At 61.5% G+C, this 18,622-nt stretch overlaps 3 protein-coding genes across 4 annotated transcripts; all 3 read right to left on the bottom strand.

The window, feature by feature from the left end:
• Window positions 1-1,331: 1,331 nt before the first annotated feature.
• LOC146759684 (uncharacterized) lies at window positions 1,332-3,198 on the bottom strand. Of its 2 annotated transcripts, XM_085509539.1 has the most exons (3): window positions 2,987-3,198; window positions 2,084-2,211; window positions 1,332-1,951 (listed from the first exon to the last, which is right to left on the bottom strand). In XM_085509539.1, the coding sequence occupies exons 1-3, from the start codon at window positions 3,021-3,023 to the stop codon at window positions 1,478-1,480; spliced, it is 639 nt and encodes a 212-aa protein (XP_085365665.1). In that variant the 5' UTR covers window positions 3,024-3,198; the 3' UTR covers window positions 1,332-1,477. The 2 variants fall into 2 exon arrangements, with proteins under 2 accessions (XP_085365665.1, XP_085365664.1); XM_085509538.1 differs by lacking the exon at window positions 2,987-3,198 and having other exon boundaries at window positions 2,084-2,554.
• Window positions 3,199-5,799: 2,601 nt separating this feature from the next.
• CASTOR1 (cytosolic arginine sensor for mTORC1 subunit 1) lies at window positions 5,800-9,989 on the bottom strand. The gene is made up of 9 exons (XM_015878497.3): window positions 9,863-9,989; window positions 9,711-9,781; window positions 7,851-8,044; window positions 7,620-7,752; window positions 7,300-7,423; window positions 6,814-6,921; window positions 6,660-6,742; window positions 6,447-6,541; window positions 5,800-6,372 (listed from the first exon to the last, which is right to left on the bottom strand). The coding sequence occupies exons 1-9, from the start codon at window positions 9,973-9,975 to the stop codon at window positions 6,307-6,309; spliced, it is 987 nt and encodes a 328-aa protein (XP_015733983.1). The 5' UTR covers window positions 9,976-9,989; the 3' UTR covers window positions 5,800-6,306.
• An 813-nt stretch (window positions 9,990-10,802) lies between these two features.
• Window positions 10,803-17,495, bottom strand: TBC1D10A (TBC1 domain family member 10A). Its single transcript, XM_015878459.3, has 9 exons — window positions 17,249-17,495; window positions 16,364-16,463; window positions 14,023-14,130; window positions 13,747-13,853; window positions 13,478-13,592; window positions 13,243-13,308; window positions 12,902-13,091; window positions 12,234-12,388; window positions 10,803-12,077 (listed from the first exon to the last, which is right to left on the bottom strand). The coding sequence occupies exons 1-9, from the start codon at window positions 17,446-17,448 to the stop codon at window positions 11,685-11,687; spliced, it is 1,434 nt and encodes a 477-aa protein (XP_015733945.2). The 5' UTR covers window positions 17,449-17,495; the 3' UTR covers window positions 10,803-11,684.
• Between the last annotated feature and the right edge of the window lie 1,127 nt (window positions 17,496-18,622).

Below are 18,622 nucleotides of genomic sequence, written 5' to 3'. Positions count from 1 at the left end.
TCCCACATTGTCACGTCCCACCGTGCGCCTCATGCCATGCCATGATGTGCCCCTTCCCACCCTGTGCCATGGCACACCGTGACGTCCTCCCAGCCCACACCATTCTGTGCCACTCCACACCCCACTCTGTGCCAGGTGCCACCCAATGCTGCCATCCCACACCATCCCAAGGGCCCCACTGCTGTGCCACATCCCAAGCCACACATTGCACACCCCATCCCACTCCAGGACACCTACCACGCTGTGCTGTGCCAGCTCCATTTCCCTCCATCTCCTCCCAACCTCACTTTCCATTCAGGTTCTTACTGATCAGTTCCCAAATTCATTTAGTTTTCACTGTATCTTCCATCCCACCCCCATGTGTGGGCAGATCCCTGCTTGCTCCAGACCCCCAGTAAGCCCCCAGGGAATCACAGGATGAGTTGGGGGTTGCCTGAATCCCACAGGCAGCCATTTGGACACACCTGGACAGGAGCATCGGCCCACAGGCCGAGGTCAAGACTTTATTTCCATCTGCTGCCATAGAAAAATAAAGGGTCAGTGCCCTTCTGCCAGTACAAAACCATGTTTGGGTTCATAAATAAAATATTATCACATTTACACTTTAACATGATACAATAATAATTAAAAATATATATATAACAAAAATAGATATCCATTTATATATTAAAAGTGTAAACTTAAATACTCGTCCCCAGTGTGGGGATGCATTAAATTAATGTGATGGCTTCAATAAATACAGGTGCCACTGTCATGTATAAGTTATGGGGGGGTCAGTGATCACTGCCAGAGCACAGGGCTGTGAAAAACAACGGGGGGCAACTGGGGGTGTGGGGTGAGGAGGGGATGGGTGGGCACAGGGACAATGAGGACAGAGAGTGAGCAGGGGTGAGGAGGAAAGCACAGAGGTGAGCTCAGTGTGCTGGGTGGAGACATCGGGTGGGGATGTCAAGTGTGTGGGGCCACCACTCACTAATTAGTAGGGACCCCAAGCTTGTAGGGGTGTCAAGTGAGTGCAGTCACCAATTGAGTGGGGACACTGAACGTGAAGGGACACCAAGGGAGTGGGGACTCAAAGCTTGCAAGGACACCAAGCTTGAAGGGACCCAATGATAATAGGGACCCCAAGCTCACAGAGACACCAGGTGAGTGGGGACACCAGGAGGGGAACGACACCAAGATGGGGAGGACACCAAGATGATGGGAAGGACATGAGGAGGGGAAGGACACCAAGCTCGTAGGGGCTCTGAGCTCCAGGGTCACCAACCACCCTGAGATGGCAGTGGGGGTTGCAGGGGGCAGATGGGTGGCACTCGCAGCCAATGCTGTGCTGTGTGCGGGTGTTGGGCCCCTTAGTCAGGCCATGTCACTGGACCCATTGAATCACTGGAAAATCCGGCAGGGCGGGCTGTCACCAACCCACAGTGACCCCGGTGCCAGCACCGGGCACAGCTCTATGTCCAAGTAGAGGTTTCCTTTAGGGTCTGCTTGTCCTCCATCCCCGCCGCCTGCCCCTCCGCCGTCCCCTCTCCTCACGCCGTGCCCGCGTGCTGCTGGCCTCTATCTGTGCGCTGAGCTTGGCCATGAAGCGGGCGTAGTTCCAGAGCACACGGCAGCCCTCCAGCTTCTGCTGGAACACACTGCTGGCCGCCAGCCGCCGGGACAGGGGGATGGTGGAGGGGATGATGCCACGAGCCTCCATGGTGTCCTGCAGGTGGGTCAGCAGCCCGCGCACCTTCATGTGGGCGCTGCCGAGGCGGCGCAGGATGGCGGCATCGGGTGGATGGAGGTCGCTTTGATGCCGGGTGATGTCCTGCAGCTCCTTCTCCATGCGGGTCATGGCGCTGTGCAGAGCTCGCAGATCCTTCTGCCGTGGCCCCAGAGTCCCCCGCAGCCACTCCAGGGAGATGTTGGCCCGGCACAAGTTGTGGGCCAAGTGCTGCTCCTGCTCCTGCACGCCGGAAAGGCAATGGGGTTACTGAGGGGAATGGGGTTACTGGGGGGATGGGGTTACTGGGGGGATGGGGTTACTGGGGGGATGGGGTTACTGGGGGGATGGGGTTACTGGGGGGATGGCACTCACGTAGAGTTGGAAGAGCTCCTGCGCGTCCTCGGCCATGTGCCGCACCAAGGCCTGGGTCTGCTGCGGGGATGGGGGCTGAGTGCTGCGTGTGGGCACGGCCCAGAGCAGGAGGAGTCCCTTGGCCACGGCTGGGGAGGAAGAGGAGGGAGATGGTGGGGATATGGAGATAAAGCACCACGGGGTGAGGGGACATGAGGATGGGTGGCACTGACAGCACGGAGATGTTGCAGGGAGAGCTGGGAGCATCCTCAATGGGAACAGAGATCCCATCAGCCCAAACACTGGTGCTGGGCCCAGAGGGAAGGACCATGAGTGCCAGGTGCAGTGGTGAGGTCCTGACCCTGCTGTGGGGACAAAGCCATCCCTGTCCCTAAGTCTAACTGCTGGGACCTGGCAGAGTCTTTGGCATGAGGAGTAGGAGGAATAGCAGGGGGAGAGGAAGAGGAGGAGGGAGGTACCCCCAAGACACAGAGAAGCACACACAGCTCATAGAATCATAGAGTCATAGAACTGCTCAGGTTGGAGGCTGCCCAAGCAGCTCCCTGCCATCACAGGCCAACGTGGGGCCAGCAGGCATTGACAACCCTGCGGCTGCCCCTTAGGCTCCGGGCTGGCTCATCCCTGCTGTCACCCACATCCACGTGGGGTCAGAGCCAGAGCAACACCCGGCCCTACCGAGCTGGGTTTGGGCTTGGGGAACACGTCTGCAAAGCACAGAGACCCCATCCCTCCTCCACCCGCAGCCACCGCGCTCCCAAACCAACCCCAAACCACATCCCCTCACCCACACCCTCCCAGCACCCCATCTTCTGGGGGTGGGGGCCCCAACTGCACACCCAGGGTCTTGGGGAGCATCCATGGATGGAGGTGTGAGCCAGTTGTGGGACGCTGGTGAGCACCTACCTGCCAGCACGCCCAGGGGCCGCGCGTTGTGCCGCATGTCCGGGTGCCGCCGAGCGGTGCTGCAGGGCGCGCGAGCGACTTCCTTACTGGCCAGCAATGGGGAAGCAGTGCCTTTTTAAGTGCAATGATTAGCCACCACCTCCGAAGGAGGCACCCAGACCCAACGGAAAGAAAGAGAGAAGTGAAGAGATGACTGGGGGACCAATGAGTGGGGCGTGCCAGGCTGGAGGGAGGAAATGATGCCAGCTGGACGATGGTTTTGTTCTTCGATTCAGTTCCTCGAGGGAGTCCTCATAGGTCCATCCCATGCATGGGGTGAGCAGGGTGCATGGGGCATCATGCAGAGCTTCTTATGGAAGCACATCATTAAGTCACCCAGGTCTGCATCTCTCTTGCTCCGTATTCATTAAACTGCAATCAGCCTCCGAAATCAATATTCAGCCAATAGAGGCTGTTGGCAGCATCAGTGCCAGCTCTGGAGCCTGGGGTTGGCATGGCACCTGCAGTCTGCCCCTATTCACGGGGTGCACCCGTGGGGCTGGCACCTTGCCGCCCCATCTCACACCTCTGGTGGAGGTGTGAACAGCTCTGACCGCAGCCTGGTGCTGGGGTTTCACCACATGGAGTTGTGATGTGGGGCTGCAGACAAGGCTTGGGTGCCAGGCTGGACAGGGACAGCGGACTGGGGCAATGCAGAGCACAGCGGGGTGGCTCAGAGGCTGCTCAGGACCTCAGCACTCAGCAATGCTCCATGGTGCTCAGCCTGTCTGTCTGCAATCTCCCATTGATAGATGCCCCGGATCCAAGCGTACCACTCAGGGCAGGAGGGAGCATGATGCTGATGATGGACATGAGTACCGTGCTCCGCTCCGGGCTGGCTCTGCTCTGGTTTGATCAGCCAGGACCTGTGGCTGGGTGCTAAAAGGAAGGAATGAAACCGTTCCCGTTGCCACACTGCACACAATGCGTGCAGGGAAGGAAGTGCAATCAGCTGGTGGTCAGCAGCAGCACCATTTGTTGTACAAAGTCCGTTCTCTGTCCAACAAAGTCCAGCAGAACCGTGTTGATGGGGTGGGCGCTGCACTACAGCTACAGCCCAACCTGCTCTTGCGTTGACATTTAGCTTAAGAAGATGCTGACACATCCCGTTGAACTGAATGGCATTGATGCGATTGATTGTTTTTATAACCCATCAGATTTGTGTCAAGAGGGACAGCAAACCCCATCCAAAGCAGGGCAATGCCACCAGGTGGTTCCCAAGCCTGAAGCTCTTCCTTCAGCTCCTGATTATGGAAGGGCCGTACACAGGACACCACTGCAGTCCCACCCTTTGCCACATGGCCCCAAAATGTGCAGAATTTGCATGTCACAACCCCAGCTCGTGGCCAATCCGTGCCAGCTGGGAGCAAATCGCTTCCCTTCCCTGGGGTTTCAGCCCTGAAGCGGAGCCAGCAGTGCCCTGCTTCTCAGTACAGGAAGCTGCCCACAGCAGAATTTGGTTTCACATGGGGTGGCTCAGGCAAGAGGAGGACACTCCCGAAATAACATCTCCTTGCGAGCGGAAGAGCGCAGCACTGACTCACTTCCAGAACATGAAGTATTCTGTCCCCCAGATTTCTCCCTCCCCTCCCATTGCCCCCAACCTGCAGAACCAATTCCGTGCTGCAGGACACACGGTGGCACTGCCTCCTCATCCTTGCTCCTGTCCTCCTCGAGGTGTCCCCTGCCCAAGGACACCCATGGGTGCTGCTCTGCCTTGTGGGGCTGGAGGGCAGCTCCGGAGGGACAGAGGAGGAAGAGGAGGATGGAGGCAGCTTCTCTGTCTGTCCATATAGCCAGAAGGCCTGACTATCTGTTCATCCAGCTACCTGCCCATCTGCCTGGTCCACCACCCCTCTGGACATTCATCCACCCAGTTCTCCACTCTTACACCTGTCCACCCATCCATCCTCTATCTGCCCTCTCACTGACACATCCCCCAACTCATCCATCCATCCATCCATCCATCCATCCATCCATCCATCCATCCATCCATCCAACAACCTCAGTCCATCTCCCCATCCCTCCTCTCGCATCCATCCATTGCCCATCCATCCATCCATTGCCCATCCATTCATCCATTGCTCATCCATCCACCCACCCTCAGGCCCACAGCCCTGCAGGGCTCACCACACCAGAAGAGGCCAAGTCATTGATACCACGCAGACACAGAGGATCCCCTGGCACCACCACTCTGCACCACCCCATCCCAGGACTTAAGAAGGTCCCCATGGGCCGTGATGGGGACTCAGCAATCACTGCCACCAACAGCTTTGGGTACAACATGCAGGGATGTGCAATAGCCAACGGGGCTGAAAATAGAGCGTGTGACCACATCGGCCGAGTGCAATTTCTTCATCTCTGGGGCTCACGTCACTGCTGTCTCATGACTCCTGGAAAACAGAGAGTGGGACAGGAAAGAGCCCGCAGACGTCGCAGGAAGCTGAGGGCTCACAGCTGTACACAGCGGGGACACTCAGGGATGTGGGGCCAGTGCTGGTCCCTGCTGGGTGAGGGACCCTGCTGCTATTCATAGTGGTGCTGTCAGGATGGTGGCCGCCGTCTGGCCCAACTTCCTGCCCCAAATGTGTCACAGAATCACCCCGAGGGCATCCCCATTCCCTGGGTGACATCAGTGCAGTGAGGCCATCATCTATACTGCATCCCCAGCAGCTGCAATAGGGACAGGAATGTCACCATGCTGCTGCTTGGGGTCAGGTTGTGGGGCGGCCCCAACTGCAGCCACGGTGTACTCAGAAGAAAAAAAAACAACACAAAAAACAGGACCTTTATTGACATTAAAAAGTGTGTAACAGCTTGAAAGGAGATGGGGAGCCAATGCTGCCACCCCACAATACATAATGGAGGGGACACGGGGCTGTAGTGCTGTCCTGACCCCCTTGCAGCCCATGGGAGCATCACAGCCACCACCCCACACACACACCCATGTGGGGACAGGCAGCACATGCTGTCACCTCCGCTGGGGCTGTGGCACATCATGGCTCCGGGGCACGCAGGGCCCTGCTCCCCACCACCCCAATCCCCCAAATGGGACCCTCTGCACCCTGAGAACACCGGGCAGGAGCCCAGGGCAGAGGAAGGCACAGTGCTTCCCTCTGCAACTAACACTGTCACAGCAGCGTCCCCCATGGGCAGAGTGATGCTGAGCCACCGAGCTCTGCCCCACACCAGGGAAAGGCTGAGGAATGAGGAACAAACACGGTGCTGGGGACAGCCCTGTGCAAGAGGGGCCTGGCACGGCCTCACCGCACACCTGGCCGCTATCTGCCACTCTCCTGGCGCTTCTGCAGCAGCTCAATGACCTCCGTGATGCCGTCCTCAGGGACCTGTGGGGACAGGGGTCTGTCAGCCCCACTTGGGGGACACGGGGGGACGTGGTGGGGCAGCGTGCCAGGCTCACCAGCGCGTGGTCAAAGTTGAAGGTGCTGATATAATAGGCTGAGATATCCACAGCAGCCAGCGGCTCAGCGATCTGCGCCACGATGCCACACTCATCTGGGGAGGCAATGAGAGCGCAGCGTCACCAACACAGTGACACATGGTGGTGGTGGAGGAGGGGTCCCCTAATCCCTGCACCCCCCTGCAGACCCATGGTGGTGGTGGTGGCACTCACCGAAGCCCAAGGGCTGCCCACCGATCCTCACCATCCGCCAGAGCTCCCCACTGGAGCTGGTGAGCAGCAGGTCACTGGGGAACCTACAAAGGGGGAAACTGAGCATGGCAGACCCCCAGTGCTGGGTGGGGGCACCCGCGGATGGCAGCCCTACCGCTTCTGGGTCTCTGCATCCATCACGATGGAGATGTAGCCCTCGATGAGAGAGAAGGAGAAGAAGGTGATGGAGTCGAGGTCAGCAGCACTGGGTTCCTTGGGGGGGCTGCGGGTAGAGGATGGCACAGGGACCCCAAATCAGGAGGAGGGTGTCATTGGGACGGCTCCAAAGGTGCCACTGGTGTCAGCCAGGGGTGCCTCAGGATGGGAACAGGGTTGGGAAACTCGGGCAGCTGAGTTTGCAGGGGGGGTGCCCACCCCATTTGCAATAAAAAACCCTTTTCTCTTTTGTTTTGCATGGCTGCAATGCATGGCTTGTCCCCCCCATATGGTGACACCAGGGCTCCTGTCCACAGAGGTGGCAGCAGGACCGGCAGCAACCGAGGGTGACCAAAAGTCAGCAAAGTGCACCCCGAGGTCAAAAAGGGGATGAATGAGTGAGACCCAAAGGGGTGACACCGATGTCCCCAGCCCCGTCACTCACCTGTGGGAGTAGAAGAGCACATCGATGAGCATGGTGGCGATGGCAGGCAGCGTGTCGGGTGCCACCGTCAGGATGCAGAAGCGGTTCTGGGGGCTCTGCACGGGGTGCAGCGTGGGGCTGGGGGCTGCGGGGCAGAGGCAGCGATTGTCACCGGGGCCTTTGGGGACAGCACCGCAGTGCCACCACGTGGCCACCGGGCCAGCGGCGTCCCCTGGGGTGCCAAAAAGGCAGGGGTCCCCAAAGCACGGGGGGTGTCTGCAACGGAGCGTCCCTTGGGCACTGGGGACGGGGTGGCCTTGGGGACATCAAGTGACGCTCACCCGACTTGGGCTTGAGGAACCCATTGCTGGCATCATCACAGGGGACTGGGATGGATTCACCGTTCTCCTCCTTGTAGATGTCGAACTCCCCGGCCAAGGTATGAATGACCACAGGCAGGTCCCGCTCCCGCACCTGGCAGCGGCGCGGCATCACCGTGGCTGTCCCCAAAGATCAATGGGGTCCCCACCATCTCCCACTCAGCCCCATGGCACCATCCCCACTGAGCTCACCAGGATGAAGTCGGTCTGGTAGGTGGAGAGCATCAGCACCGAGACGTGGTGCTCGGCCAGCGGCGCGATGACGGAGCGGGCGATCTTGGTGACACCGGTGGCCTGGCAGCCAGAGGGAGCGCAGCCATTGGAGACAACGCTGAGCACCAACCAGGTGGAGTCTGCCACCTGCATGAACTCGGAGGGCGGCAGCTCTGTGTGGGACAGGGAAAACTGAGGTATGACACGGGGCTGTGCTGTGTCCCCAACCCCAATGGGACCCCGCTGAGAGGGGACAGTGGGTCCCAGTCTATTATGGGTGCTGGAGGGGGCAATGGCTTGATCTAAGGGATGCAGGAGGGGATGCTGAGGGTGGCTGCCCTCTGCCTGCAGGCAGCAAAGACATCGTGCACCACAGGGTGTAACGCTGCGTACATCCCTGCTCTGATGGCACTGCAGGATGCTGAATGCCAGCATACAGGGACATGAGTCAGTGCTGTCCCCATGCAGCAAGGGGCAGCCCCACACACAGGGCTGGGAGCGCTGATACTGGGAGCAAACCTTCCAATCTGGGATGTGCCTCTCGTCCTGCACCTGCAGGGCTGGCCACGAGTGGGTGCAGCACACTGAGACCCCGGGGCTGTGCACATCTCCCACCCCATCCTCTGCCTCCCGTGTCACACCGGAGGGGATGTGGGATGTCCTCACACCGTGCCCGGCTCTGACAAGCCGTAATCCCTGAGGCTGAGCCCATGCTGGCAGTAGACCAGGGCTGCCTCCCAAAAAGCTGCTGTTGTTGGCAGGGAATGAGTGTGCCGGCCGGTTCCTTCCTGCCCCACGCCCGCTCCCCAGGAAGGAACGGATCGGGGCCACGTTGTTCCTTCGGCACCCAATATCTCCGGGTGGGCACCCCCAGACCTCACTGCCCGCTGCTCAGCAGCAGCCATTCAGTAACAGGCTGAGACCACCCCGCTCACTGCAGCGATGAGGGAGGAGCGAGGCCAGATGTGAAGGTCCCAAGCGCAGGGTGCTGGCAGCTGCTTGTTCCTGCACAGGAAGCCTTCCCGGGGACGGGGACCGCGGTGCCGCGTCCCCACTTAATGGCTTTTCAACACCCGTGGGCTGCAAGGGGGGCTGCGATCATATGGGTGCCCCCAGATGTCCCCGTGCCTTGGGGAGCAGCGGGCCCCAGAGCCTCACCCGGCCCCAGAGCCGTGAATTGTAACCCGGGGGTGCAGCGCGGCCCCATGGGGTGCCTGGGGGTGCTGGCAGCCCCCCAGCCCGGCGCCGTGCAGCGCCTCACAGCCATTGTTTGCCGCTTCCCGCCCGCCCCTCGGGATCGAGGAGCATTATGTCCAAAAGGTCCCGAATAAAACAATGCGTGGGGATCGGCCCCGGTTCCTCCGGGCAGCGGTGGGGAGCTGGGCTGCAGCCGGGTGGGAGCGTCGCATTGCGGCCGAGCCACTGACCTTTGGTCCTCAGGGCGTGAGCAGGAGATACAGCCCGGCCGGGGGGGGGGGGGTCTGGAGCAGAGGATGGGGTCAGGATTGACCCCCAGCACAGCCCGTGGGGTCAGACTCCACAGCAGGGCTGCACACAGAGCGTCACTACACAGCGATGTCACCCGGTGCCACCTTCCAGGGACAGGGACTCAAAGACCCTCAGCACGGCCCGGCAGCGGGATGCGGGGAAGGGCAGCACTCCCACTCCCCGCCCCGTCCCATTGCGGAGGCTCAGCCGCGTCCCCGTGGCTTTAGGCAGCACCGGAGCTGCCAAACAGGGAGAACCTGAGCAGGGCAGTTCCCTGCCGGCCGCTGACCGCACAGCTCCGAGCATCGCCGGGCTGAGGCCGGCCACAACTCATGGCCGCAGTGTCGGTACCTTTGAAGCCCTCCTCGTCCAGCATGATGGTGTAATCCTCGGGGGTCTCGGTCAGGCTGAAGAACTTACACCTGCCGGGACACAACGCGGTGCGGTGGGACCGAGAGGAGGAGGAGGAGGAGGGAGGGGGGGGTGAGGAAGGGGATCGGTACCTGCAGCGCTGCGGCAGGAAGAGCAGTTTGAGCAGCGGGTGGGTGTAGAGCCACAGCCCGCGGCGCGCCAGGGACAGCACCCGCACGCGGTGCTCCAGGATGTGCAGGTCCATGGCGGCCGCGCCGCGACGGGACGGGGCTCCGTGGGGCTATAAGGGCCCAACGGGACCGGACCGCCCCGTCCCGGCACCGCCCCGGGCTGCGGGAGGGGCACCCGCCCGCCCCGCCCCGTCCCGTAACGCGTTGGGGCGCTCTCGGCCCGTATCCATCCAAGTCGGGGTAGGGGGGGGGGGTCGGGATCCGCTGAGTTCACGGGAGGGGAGGTGTGCGGGAACCAGGGTTCTGCCCCGCAGCCGCTTCGTGGGCAGAGGGATTTGGGGAAGGGGGGATGGAAGTTCTTGCACCATTCCTGCCTGCAGGGAGCACCATTTTGTACGTGGAAAGCAGAGAACGGAGGCTGCGGGGGGGGGGAGCGGAGCTGCTCCCGGTTCTGCTGCGAGATGGGCAGCCGGCCGAGCTGCCCCGGGGCTGGAGGTGACCTCCAGGTGCGTCAGCACAGCTCGGCGTCTCTCATCTGCGCTTCAAACAGCGTTGGGCCCCGGGGCTGGGAGGGGCAGCGAGGCGGTCACCTCCCTGCTGTGTCCCCAATGAACCCCTTTACAGGACGCTGCAGGACACCGGGGTGGGATAAAGGACGGTCGCACATCATCAGGTGGGATGCACGAGAGAAGTTCCCCCGCAGTTATAGGGATGCTGCCACTGAGTGATGCCACCTCTGACCCCGCAGCCACCACCAGGCAGGGAAGGGAGGCCCCAAACCACACTGCGTGCACACAGCAAGTGTGAGCAACAGCATGGAGGGGATGGAGGGGATGGAGCACCCCTGTCCCCCGCCACGGCACCCAAAGAGACGTTGAACCCACGGAGCCGCACACGCTGCGCCTTTACACAATCCTGCTTTATTTCCCCTTTGTACAAAACCACGTTGCCCCGCTGTATTTTACAAAGCCTCCCCCTGCCCACGACGCAGGGTAGGGGGGAAGAGAGGGGACCCCGCAGCAGGCAGCACCCCCAGCCCCGGCTCACCTCGGCCCTGCAGGGCACGGGGTCTGCCATCCAATCCTGCTGCCTCCGGTGCGTCCCGCCTGCAGTTCCCAACCTCGGCCCCCGGCCTGCAAGAGTTACTGCCATGGAGGAATAATAAATAGGCTCAGTGAATAGGTAAATTCATACTACATATTGGGCTACAGCTTGATACATCCTCACTAGATAAAGAGGGGGGGGTGGGGAGCAGAGGCTGCTCCCAACTCCTCACGTACCCCCAGCCCCAAACAATGGGGAGCTGGGTCTGGGTTTGCCCCAACAGCATGGGGTGGGCAGGGGATGGGGGGAGGGTTGCAGGGGACGTGGGGTGATGGGATGAGGAGGGGGGGGCTCGTGCCTGGCCCCTGAGGGGCGGCGGAGGAGCTCAGGTGGCTCAGCCACCCTGTGCCAGGGCTCCAACCACTGAGGTGCCAGCACCCTGCAGGGCTGGGGACAGCACGGCTGGATGCACCGCCATGTCACCGCGCTGGGTTGAGCTCCCACTGGTCACCCCACGGGACCCTAATTGGGCACCCAGCCGGCGCCCCCACGGTGCCACACGAGCCCACATCAGCCACGTCCTGCTCCCTCCAGCCCCGAGCCCCCGTTGCCAGGCGCCACGAGGGTCCCCTCCCACCCTGGGGTCCCCCCTCCTGCCCTCGGCCGCAGAGGGAGCAGCGTCCTGGAGCCCGGGTCCGAACACAGCCCAGCTGAGCCCGGCCGTGGGGCCGCGCCGGCCCTACAAGTACGTGTCCTCGCTCTCCCGCGAGCACAAGCTCTCCTTGGACTGGTGGTGGGGGGAGCTCTGGGGGTGCAGCAGCTCACGGGCAGCACCGGGCGCCCCATTGCCCTCAGCCCCAGGGCTGCTGGTGGGACTGACTGAGGCCTTCTCACGGTTTTTCTCCTTGCTCTTACGGGCCTTGGGCACCGGGGCAGGCCCAGATGGGACGATGATGGAGGGCACGGGCTCCAGTGCCTTGCGGGTGGGGGGCTCGGCCTCGCTGATGGCCTTGGCACCGTGCAGGCGCGGGGGGGACTTGCACTGCAGCTCCCCATGTGTCTCACGCCACTTCTTCAGCTGGATCAGGTGCTCCCTCTCGATCTGCCGCTCCGTCACCGGCAGCTCAATCACCTGCAGGGAGAGCTGTGCTCATAACGTCCTTCCCTCAGGGACAGCAGCACCCTCCAGGAGCAGAGGAACCCCTAAACCCAGGTCTATGGGGTCATGAGCTCTGCCCACCCATGGGCACCCAGCCCCCAGTGTGGCGTGGGCCCCCCAGCACCTCACCTCCTGCACCAGGAAGGTCTCCTGCATGATCTTGGGGCTCAGGGCCCTCAGCCGCTCCATGGTCTCATACTGGCCCTGGCACGACTTGAGTTTGTCTGAGGAGCCCAGGGTGTGTTTGAGCAGCACCAGGCCCACCCGGAAAATGATCTTCACCCCTGGAAGCAGAGAAGTGAGGCAGTGAGTGGCAGGTGGGACAGGAGGACAGCAGCTGAGCTGGGACACAGCACACGGCCAGCAGGTGCTGCTAGCAGCAAGGCACACATGAGGATAAACGCTGCCATTTGGGACAATGCAGCCCATTGGGCGAGGTTTATTTGTATAAGCACTGATGCAAAAGCTCACTGGAGGGACGCCTCCCACCAGCTCAGGCTGCTGAGCCCCACCCAGGCTGGCCTCAGAACTAGGGATGGGGAACCCACAGCTGCTCTGGGCAGCTCAAGCCAGGGCCTTACTACAGTCTAAGCAAAGAGCTTCTTCCCAACATCTCATTCAGTCTCCCCCCTTTTAGTTCAAAGCCGTTACCTTTCATCCTATAATTGCACTCCCTACATCCCCTTTAGATACTGGAAGGCCTCAGCAAGGTCTCCCTGGCAGCTTTCCTTCTCCAGGCTGATCCACTCTGCTGTTCTATGCCACATCCCACCACCCCAGGAGGACACAGCCCTTACCTTCACAGAAGAACATGTCCCAGACACGCAGCACGGAGCTCCAGGGCAGCGTGCGAGAGAAGGCGCACATGAACCACTCCGTCATGTAGAGGATGGGGTCAATCTTCTGCTTGCTCAGATGCTTGTAGGCCACGGGTGAGACCTTGTGCAGCAGCGAGAAGAGGATCTGCCCATCCAGCTGGATGGCCTCCTGCAGGGACAGTGCTGGATGACCACAGGTTCTGGCTCAGCCCTGGTATCAGCTTCTCTGTGCCTGGCCCCAACCCACCAGGACCACCACTGTGGGAGTGCCCACACACCCCTTCTTGCCCCGTGGAAGGAGCTGTGGGTCCCCAACTCACCAGCTTCTCGCTGTAGTAGCCAGGGAGGTACTTCTCACAGATCTGCACCAGGCACCAGAACGCTTGCTGCAAACCAAGGGACACCGGGTGAGCTGCAGGCACCAGCAGGGGACAGCCCTGCAGCCCCACAGCGCTCCAAGGCTTCACATAGAGCACAACGGGGCTGAGTGCTGTTCTTTGGGGTAATGCATTGCCACCAACTGAGCACTGTGCCCACCAGCAGGTCCCTCCATACCTCGGCTGGCATGTGCATGAGCAGGACAGCAGCAATGGGGGCCTGTGCCTGGCAGTAGCCCTCCTCCGGGCGGTACAGCGTGTAGGCCTTCAGCACCCGAAACAGGTCCTGCTGCCTGCAGGAAGAAGGAGATGTCAAGGGGGGCATCCACACAGACCCAAAGTGACACCATGGTGCCCATCTCCCCCAGCAATCAGCTCATGGGCCGGGATTCACCCTCCACAAAACCAAAGCTGCAGTTCCATGCCAGGTGCAGCTTCTCCACTTACCCGTGGCCTCCACGTGAGACAAACATCTCATGGAAGGGGAACTGCCGATGGAGATCCCGCTCGATCACGTCCAACCACTTGGGCTCCCCCGGGAGGACATCCAGCTCCTGGGAGGAGAAGGTTGGGGTGAGAGCACCAACCAAGCAGCGGCCCCATCCCAGCACCAGTGGGGTGTCAATGGAGCTGGAGCTACCCCAAACATCTGCCTCATCAGCTCATGCTGCTTGGCGTGCTCCTCAGAGCTGCAGGCTCAGGAAGGTCCCCAGTCACACTCACATCAAACTTGCCAACATTCTGCTCCAGCTTGACCTTGCTGCCGGAGAGATACTGCCACGCTCGGCCTCGCAATGAAGGTGGGATCCCCTTCTGGCACCGCAGCCGGATCTGGGCAGGGAACAAAGCTGTCAGGGGAGCTGCACAACAGCAAGGAGCACCAAGACTCCCAGGGCAAGACATGAGCCATGCCAGTATCACAACCCCCACACCAGGGGATGTGTCCTTATACCACTGGGGACAGGGTGCCCAGCCACGTGCTGTGCTGACACATCTGGGCAGCCCGGGGTGTGCTCAGCCCCTTCTCCCCAGCCCTGCTCTCAGTGTGTCAGCAAGACAGAGCTGCAGGGAGGTGCCTGGAGCTGCTTGAGGCCATGCAGCCTGCAAACAGCTCCCAACAAGCCTAGTTCTGCCTCAAAGCAACTGGAAAAGCAAACGTCATAGCCAAGCAGGGAGCGGCTGGCTCCATCCCCACACTATGGCCCAGGCAGAGGAGAGGACTCTGCAGCCCTACCATGAACCTGGGGCAGAGGGGGCAGGCTCTGATCCCCCGGGCTCTGTGCCCAGCCAGCTCCAGGTTTCCTTGGCACTGGCCAGAGCAAAGTCCAGGCTGGGCAGCGTGGGTGCCAGCTCCGCAGCACAGAGCGGACACACTTAACCCTGCAGCTGCCACCTGAAGCCAGGCTGTGTCCCTTCCTGCTCCTGTCCAGCTCCACTGGTGAAGCAGTGCCATGAGCTCCCTGTGGTCCCATGAGATGGACACTGAGCACAAAGCCCTGAGTAATTCCAACACAGTCACCTCACTTCACTTCCTCACACACAGGGTGGCACACACCCTGTGCCTGAGCAGTGCCAGGGCTCTGCATGCTGCAGCCAACAGCACCCTGAGGCTCTGCAGCCCTGGGCACCGCCTGCCTGCCCAGAGCTTGCTCTCCCTGTTTGCCAGCGTAACTCAGAAGCAAGCACTTGTGTTCCCAGCACGGTGCTGACGCCACACTCCTTGCTGCACCCTCACCGCAGCACTGCTGTGTTTACCCTATTGGGCCCCGTGAGGGTTTTGAGCTTACAGGAAATGCTGTGGGCAATGCCCAAGGCAGCCACGGGCAGCTCGGCCGCTGACAGCTCCCTCTTCACTCCCCTTCCTGCTGGCTAAGCAGCCAGGAAGGAAGCCGCCTTGCTGGGAGCTCAGGCTTGGTTGAGCCATGCAGCTGGGGCAGGCTGAGCCCTATGGGCCACCCCGGCTCCAAACTTTGTCCTGCCATCACCCCCGTGTGCCCTTTGGGAGACCAGGAATTCACACAGGCTGGGGGAGGCCGCAAGCAAAGTGTCGCCGGAGCTGCCCATGTGTCTGCACTCCCACGGGCCGGCTGGAAAGGGCAGGGAGCAGCAGGCAGAGCTGGCATTGCTCAGCTTGGTGGGATGTGAGCCAGGACAGCTCCATTTCAGCACAGTGGAGAAGTGCAGGTGCGAATGAGCCACTCGGCTGCAGGGCCTGGGCACAGAGCAGCTCTCTGGAGCAGCCCCCTGAGGCTCCAGGCTCTGATTCTGCTGAAGGACTGAGCGCATGGAGCTCCATGGGGACCTCCTGGAGCTCAGCCTGAGCACGAGGGAGCTGCCTGCCAGCAGGATGGCTGCCGAGGCACTCAGCAGAGCCTGGAAAGCACACAGAGAGCAGCACACAGCACCGGCGGAAACAAAGCACCCACCTGCAGCATCCCCAAAAGCTCCCAGCGACCCTTTTGAAGCAACAAGAAGCAGATGAAGGACTCCTCTGTGGGTCACCAGGCACCGAGCAATGCCACAAACAGCACCAAGAGGGGACATGGCACATCAGGGTTATGCCACCCCCAGCCCTCCCCACCTCTGTCAGTGACAAGGCAGCACCCTGGGGCTCGCTGCGTCCCATCCCTGCTCCATTCACACCCTCAGGATGTTGGGAAGCACCAAAGCAGTCCTGCATGGGCTGAGCCTCCTGCCAAACCCCAGCTTGCAGGCTGCATCCTGCACATCAGCCTCCACCATTTCCTACCCACAGCTTTTCGTTTTGTTTTGTTTGCAGTCTGCAAGATGCTCAGAGCAGAAGTTTCCATGACCTAACAATTCCCATGGCTGCTCACAGGCAGCCAAGCCAGCTCTGGGAAGCTGCAGCCCAGCAGGGAGCAGCCGTGAGCAGCAGCAGCAGCCGGGCTGGAAGGGGAACAGCCCACCTGAGCCAACAGCATCACTCAAGGACAACACAATTGTAGGGACCAGCTGATGTCTGGGCTGCACTGAAGTCCCCCTGTGATGCTGCTACACGCAGCTGTCCCTATCTGCTGCATGGAGACAGCAGGTGGGCACTCACCTTCTTGTGTTTTTTGGCCATCCACTTGTCCCAGTTGTTGAGCATGTCCAGCCACTTGGACTCACGCTGCCGCAGCACCTCCAAGGGAACCTCCTCCAATCTGTGGAGCAAAGGGACATCAGTGGGACTGCAAACCCTGTACCCATCACCCCAGAGGCCACCCGTCCCTTTGGTGCTGCCTGCCCGTGTTTCTGTGCTGGCACAGCCCCTCTATGGGGTCAGCTTGCCCCTATGTGCTGTGCCTGGTGCCACATCCATGTGCAGCCCCATCGCAGTGACGCCCCGTGAGGCCCCACCCAGGGTCAGACGGGGCCAAACACAATCGTTTAGAGCAGCCTGAGCTCCAAGGGCAGCCTCAAAACAGCGACCAGCAGATGGGGACGGGGAGTGCGGGGCTCAATGAGGCGTGTGAAGCGGGACGGATGGATGCTGGATGCTGGATGCCGGGCTGGCTCATTGCCGGCTGGGGGCCGTTAGCAGCGGTGTGTCGGGTGCCACGGGGGATGATGACAGCTCTAAGCGGTGTAGTTATGGCCGGGCCGCTCCGTGTGTGTGCAATAGAGCAGCACTGCGGCCCAGACCGGCTGGATGCCGCCCCACGGCAGCGCTCGGAGCGGCGGGGGATGGACGGATACGGCCGGTGTCCCGCTAATGACAGCCGCACAACGGCCGGAGCCAACCGGGCCGGGCCGCCACGACCAACGGGCCGGGAGCAGCGGGTCCCCGCAGAGCACGGCGGGCGGAAGGAGGATGGAGGCCTGGGCCGAGCGGCGGCAGCGGGAGGAGAACGGGGCGGCTGCCGGCTGTATGCGCGGTGTAACCGTGTGCTCTATGAGCGGATCCCGCCCCCCTCACTCAGCCCCGACCCCCCCCGGCCCCACTCACGCTCCCTCGGCGCTGCGGCTGCCCACGATGAAGCCGAACTTATCGACCCGTCGCTCCTCGGGGCCGCCGTTCACCTCCGAGTCGGATCCCAGCGAGCTCAGCTCGTCTCCTCCCGCCTCAGCCAGGCTCTCCCGTGTCCCCGCCAGGCCCCGAGCGCTGCCGGGCGAGCCGGGCCCGCCGCCCCCGCGGCTCTTGGCCATGGCGGCTCAGCGGCTCGGCGGCCGCTCCTCCATGCCGCGGACACGGCGGCGGACACGCCCCTCGCCAACCGCCACGCCCCGACGCCGCCTCGCTATTGGCTGAGGAGAAGGGGTGGAGGCGGGAGAAGAGGCTCGACCAATCGGAGGGAAGGAGGGACGCGAATGCCCGCCCTACGGGAGAAGGGATTGGGCGAGGGGAAAGGGGGAGCTGTCAATCAGGGCGTCCACTGCCTCCGCCGGGCCCGGTAGTGGCAGAAGGGCGGGGTGAGGGGCTGGGGTACAGGGATGGGGTACAGGGAGGGGATGGGGTACAGGGATGGGGTACAGGGATGGGGTACAGGGATGGGGTACAGGGATGGGATGGGATGGGGTACAGGGATGGGGGCTGTGCTGAGATGGGCACCGAGAGCTGACTGGGGTGGAACTGGGAGCTGTGAGGATGTGACAGGAGGCACTGGGACAGGACTGGGGGGGAACTGGATCCCGGGGTCCTATGTGGTCTTTATGGGGTCCTATGTGTTGTTGTGTTGAGGGATATGATCTAACTGGGAAGTATTGGTGATGGTTGGACTGGATGATCTTCCAGGTCTTTTCCAACCTTGATCATTCTGTGATTCTGTGAATGAACTGGGAGCACTGGAACTAAACTGGGAGCGCTGAGATTGAGCAGGGGCTGAGGGGGACCTGCAGGCACCGGGACAGTGCTGGGCCCAGGGCTGCACCAGGCCCATAGTGAGCCCAGCAGCACCGCAGTGCTACCCTGTACTGAGGGCACTCCCACAGCACAGCAGCAGGTAGAACTGGCCGTGCTCAATATAAAGCCCAAAGGGTGCGGCAGGGCCCGGCCCAGCGCTGGGTGATACTGCAGAGCTGCCCCAGCTCGTGTTGGGCCACACCTGCAGCCCCCCAGCTTCACAGCACAGCGCAGTGGGAGCTATTGGTATTAGGTGGATGGTTGGACTGGATGGTCTTTTAGGTCTTTTCCAACCTTGGTGATTCTGTGATCTCACCGTGAGCCAGAGCAGCACTGAGTGCCTCCAACCAGGGCTTGATTTCCTCCTAACAACAAGAAAAAAAGGAAATTAAACAAGCAAAGCTTTGTTAATGAGGACCCTTCACAAACCACCAAAGAGCCCAGGCCTGAGCTCAGCACATCAGCCCCTTTCCAGACTCT

Source organism: Coturnix japonica, chromosome 9, assembly GCF_054131305.1.
Source record: "Coturnix japonica strain WE chromosome 9, WE-NBRP24, whole genome shotgun sequence".
Classification (NCBI taxonomy): domain Eukaryota; kingdom Metazoa; phylum Chordata; class Aves; order Galliformes; family Phasianidae; genus Coturnix; species Coturnix japonica.
This window is presented reverse-complemented; position numbering and strand designations above follow the sequence as displayed.

Excerpts from the sequence above, each read along its gene's own strand:
- LOC146759684 (XM_085509538.1), bottom strand. The coding sequence starts at position 2,353 with ATGGGATCTCTGTTCCCATTGAGGATGCTCCCAGCTCTCCCTGCAACA. Across the intron at positions 1,952-2,083 it reads AGGAGCTCTTCCAACTCTAC|GAGCAGGAGCAGCACTTGGC; the intron begins GTGAGTGCCATC and ends TCCGGCGTGCAG.
- CASTOR1 (XM_015878497.3), bottom strand. The coding sequence starts at position 9,975 with ATGGACCTGCACATCCTGGAGCACCGCGTGCGGGTGCTGTCCCTGGCG. Across the intron at positions 8,045-9,710 it reads GGACGAGGAGGGCTTCAAAG|AGCTGCCGCCCTCCGAGTTC; the intron begins GTACCGACACTG and ends TGTCCCACACAG. Across the intron at positions 6,373-6,446 it reads TCAACTTTGACCACGCGCTG|GTCCCTGAGGACGGCATCAC; the intron begins GTGAGCCTGGCA and ends CTGTCCCCACAG.
- TBC1D10A (XM_015878459.3), bottom strand. The coding sequence starts at position 17,448 with ATGGCCAAGAGCCGCGGGGGCGGCGGGCCCGGCTCGCCCGGCAGCGCT. Across the intron at positions 14,131-16,363 it reads TGGCCAAAAAACACAAGAAG|ATCCGGCTGCGGTGCCAGAA; the intron begins GTGAGTGCCCAC and ends TTCCCTGCCCAG. Across the intron at positions 13,092-13,242 it reads GCTACTACAGCGAGAAGCTG|GAGGCCATCCAGCTGGATGG; the intron begins GTGAGTTGGGGA and ends CTGTCCCTGCAG.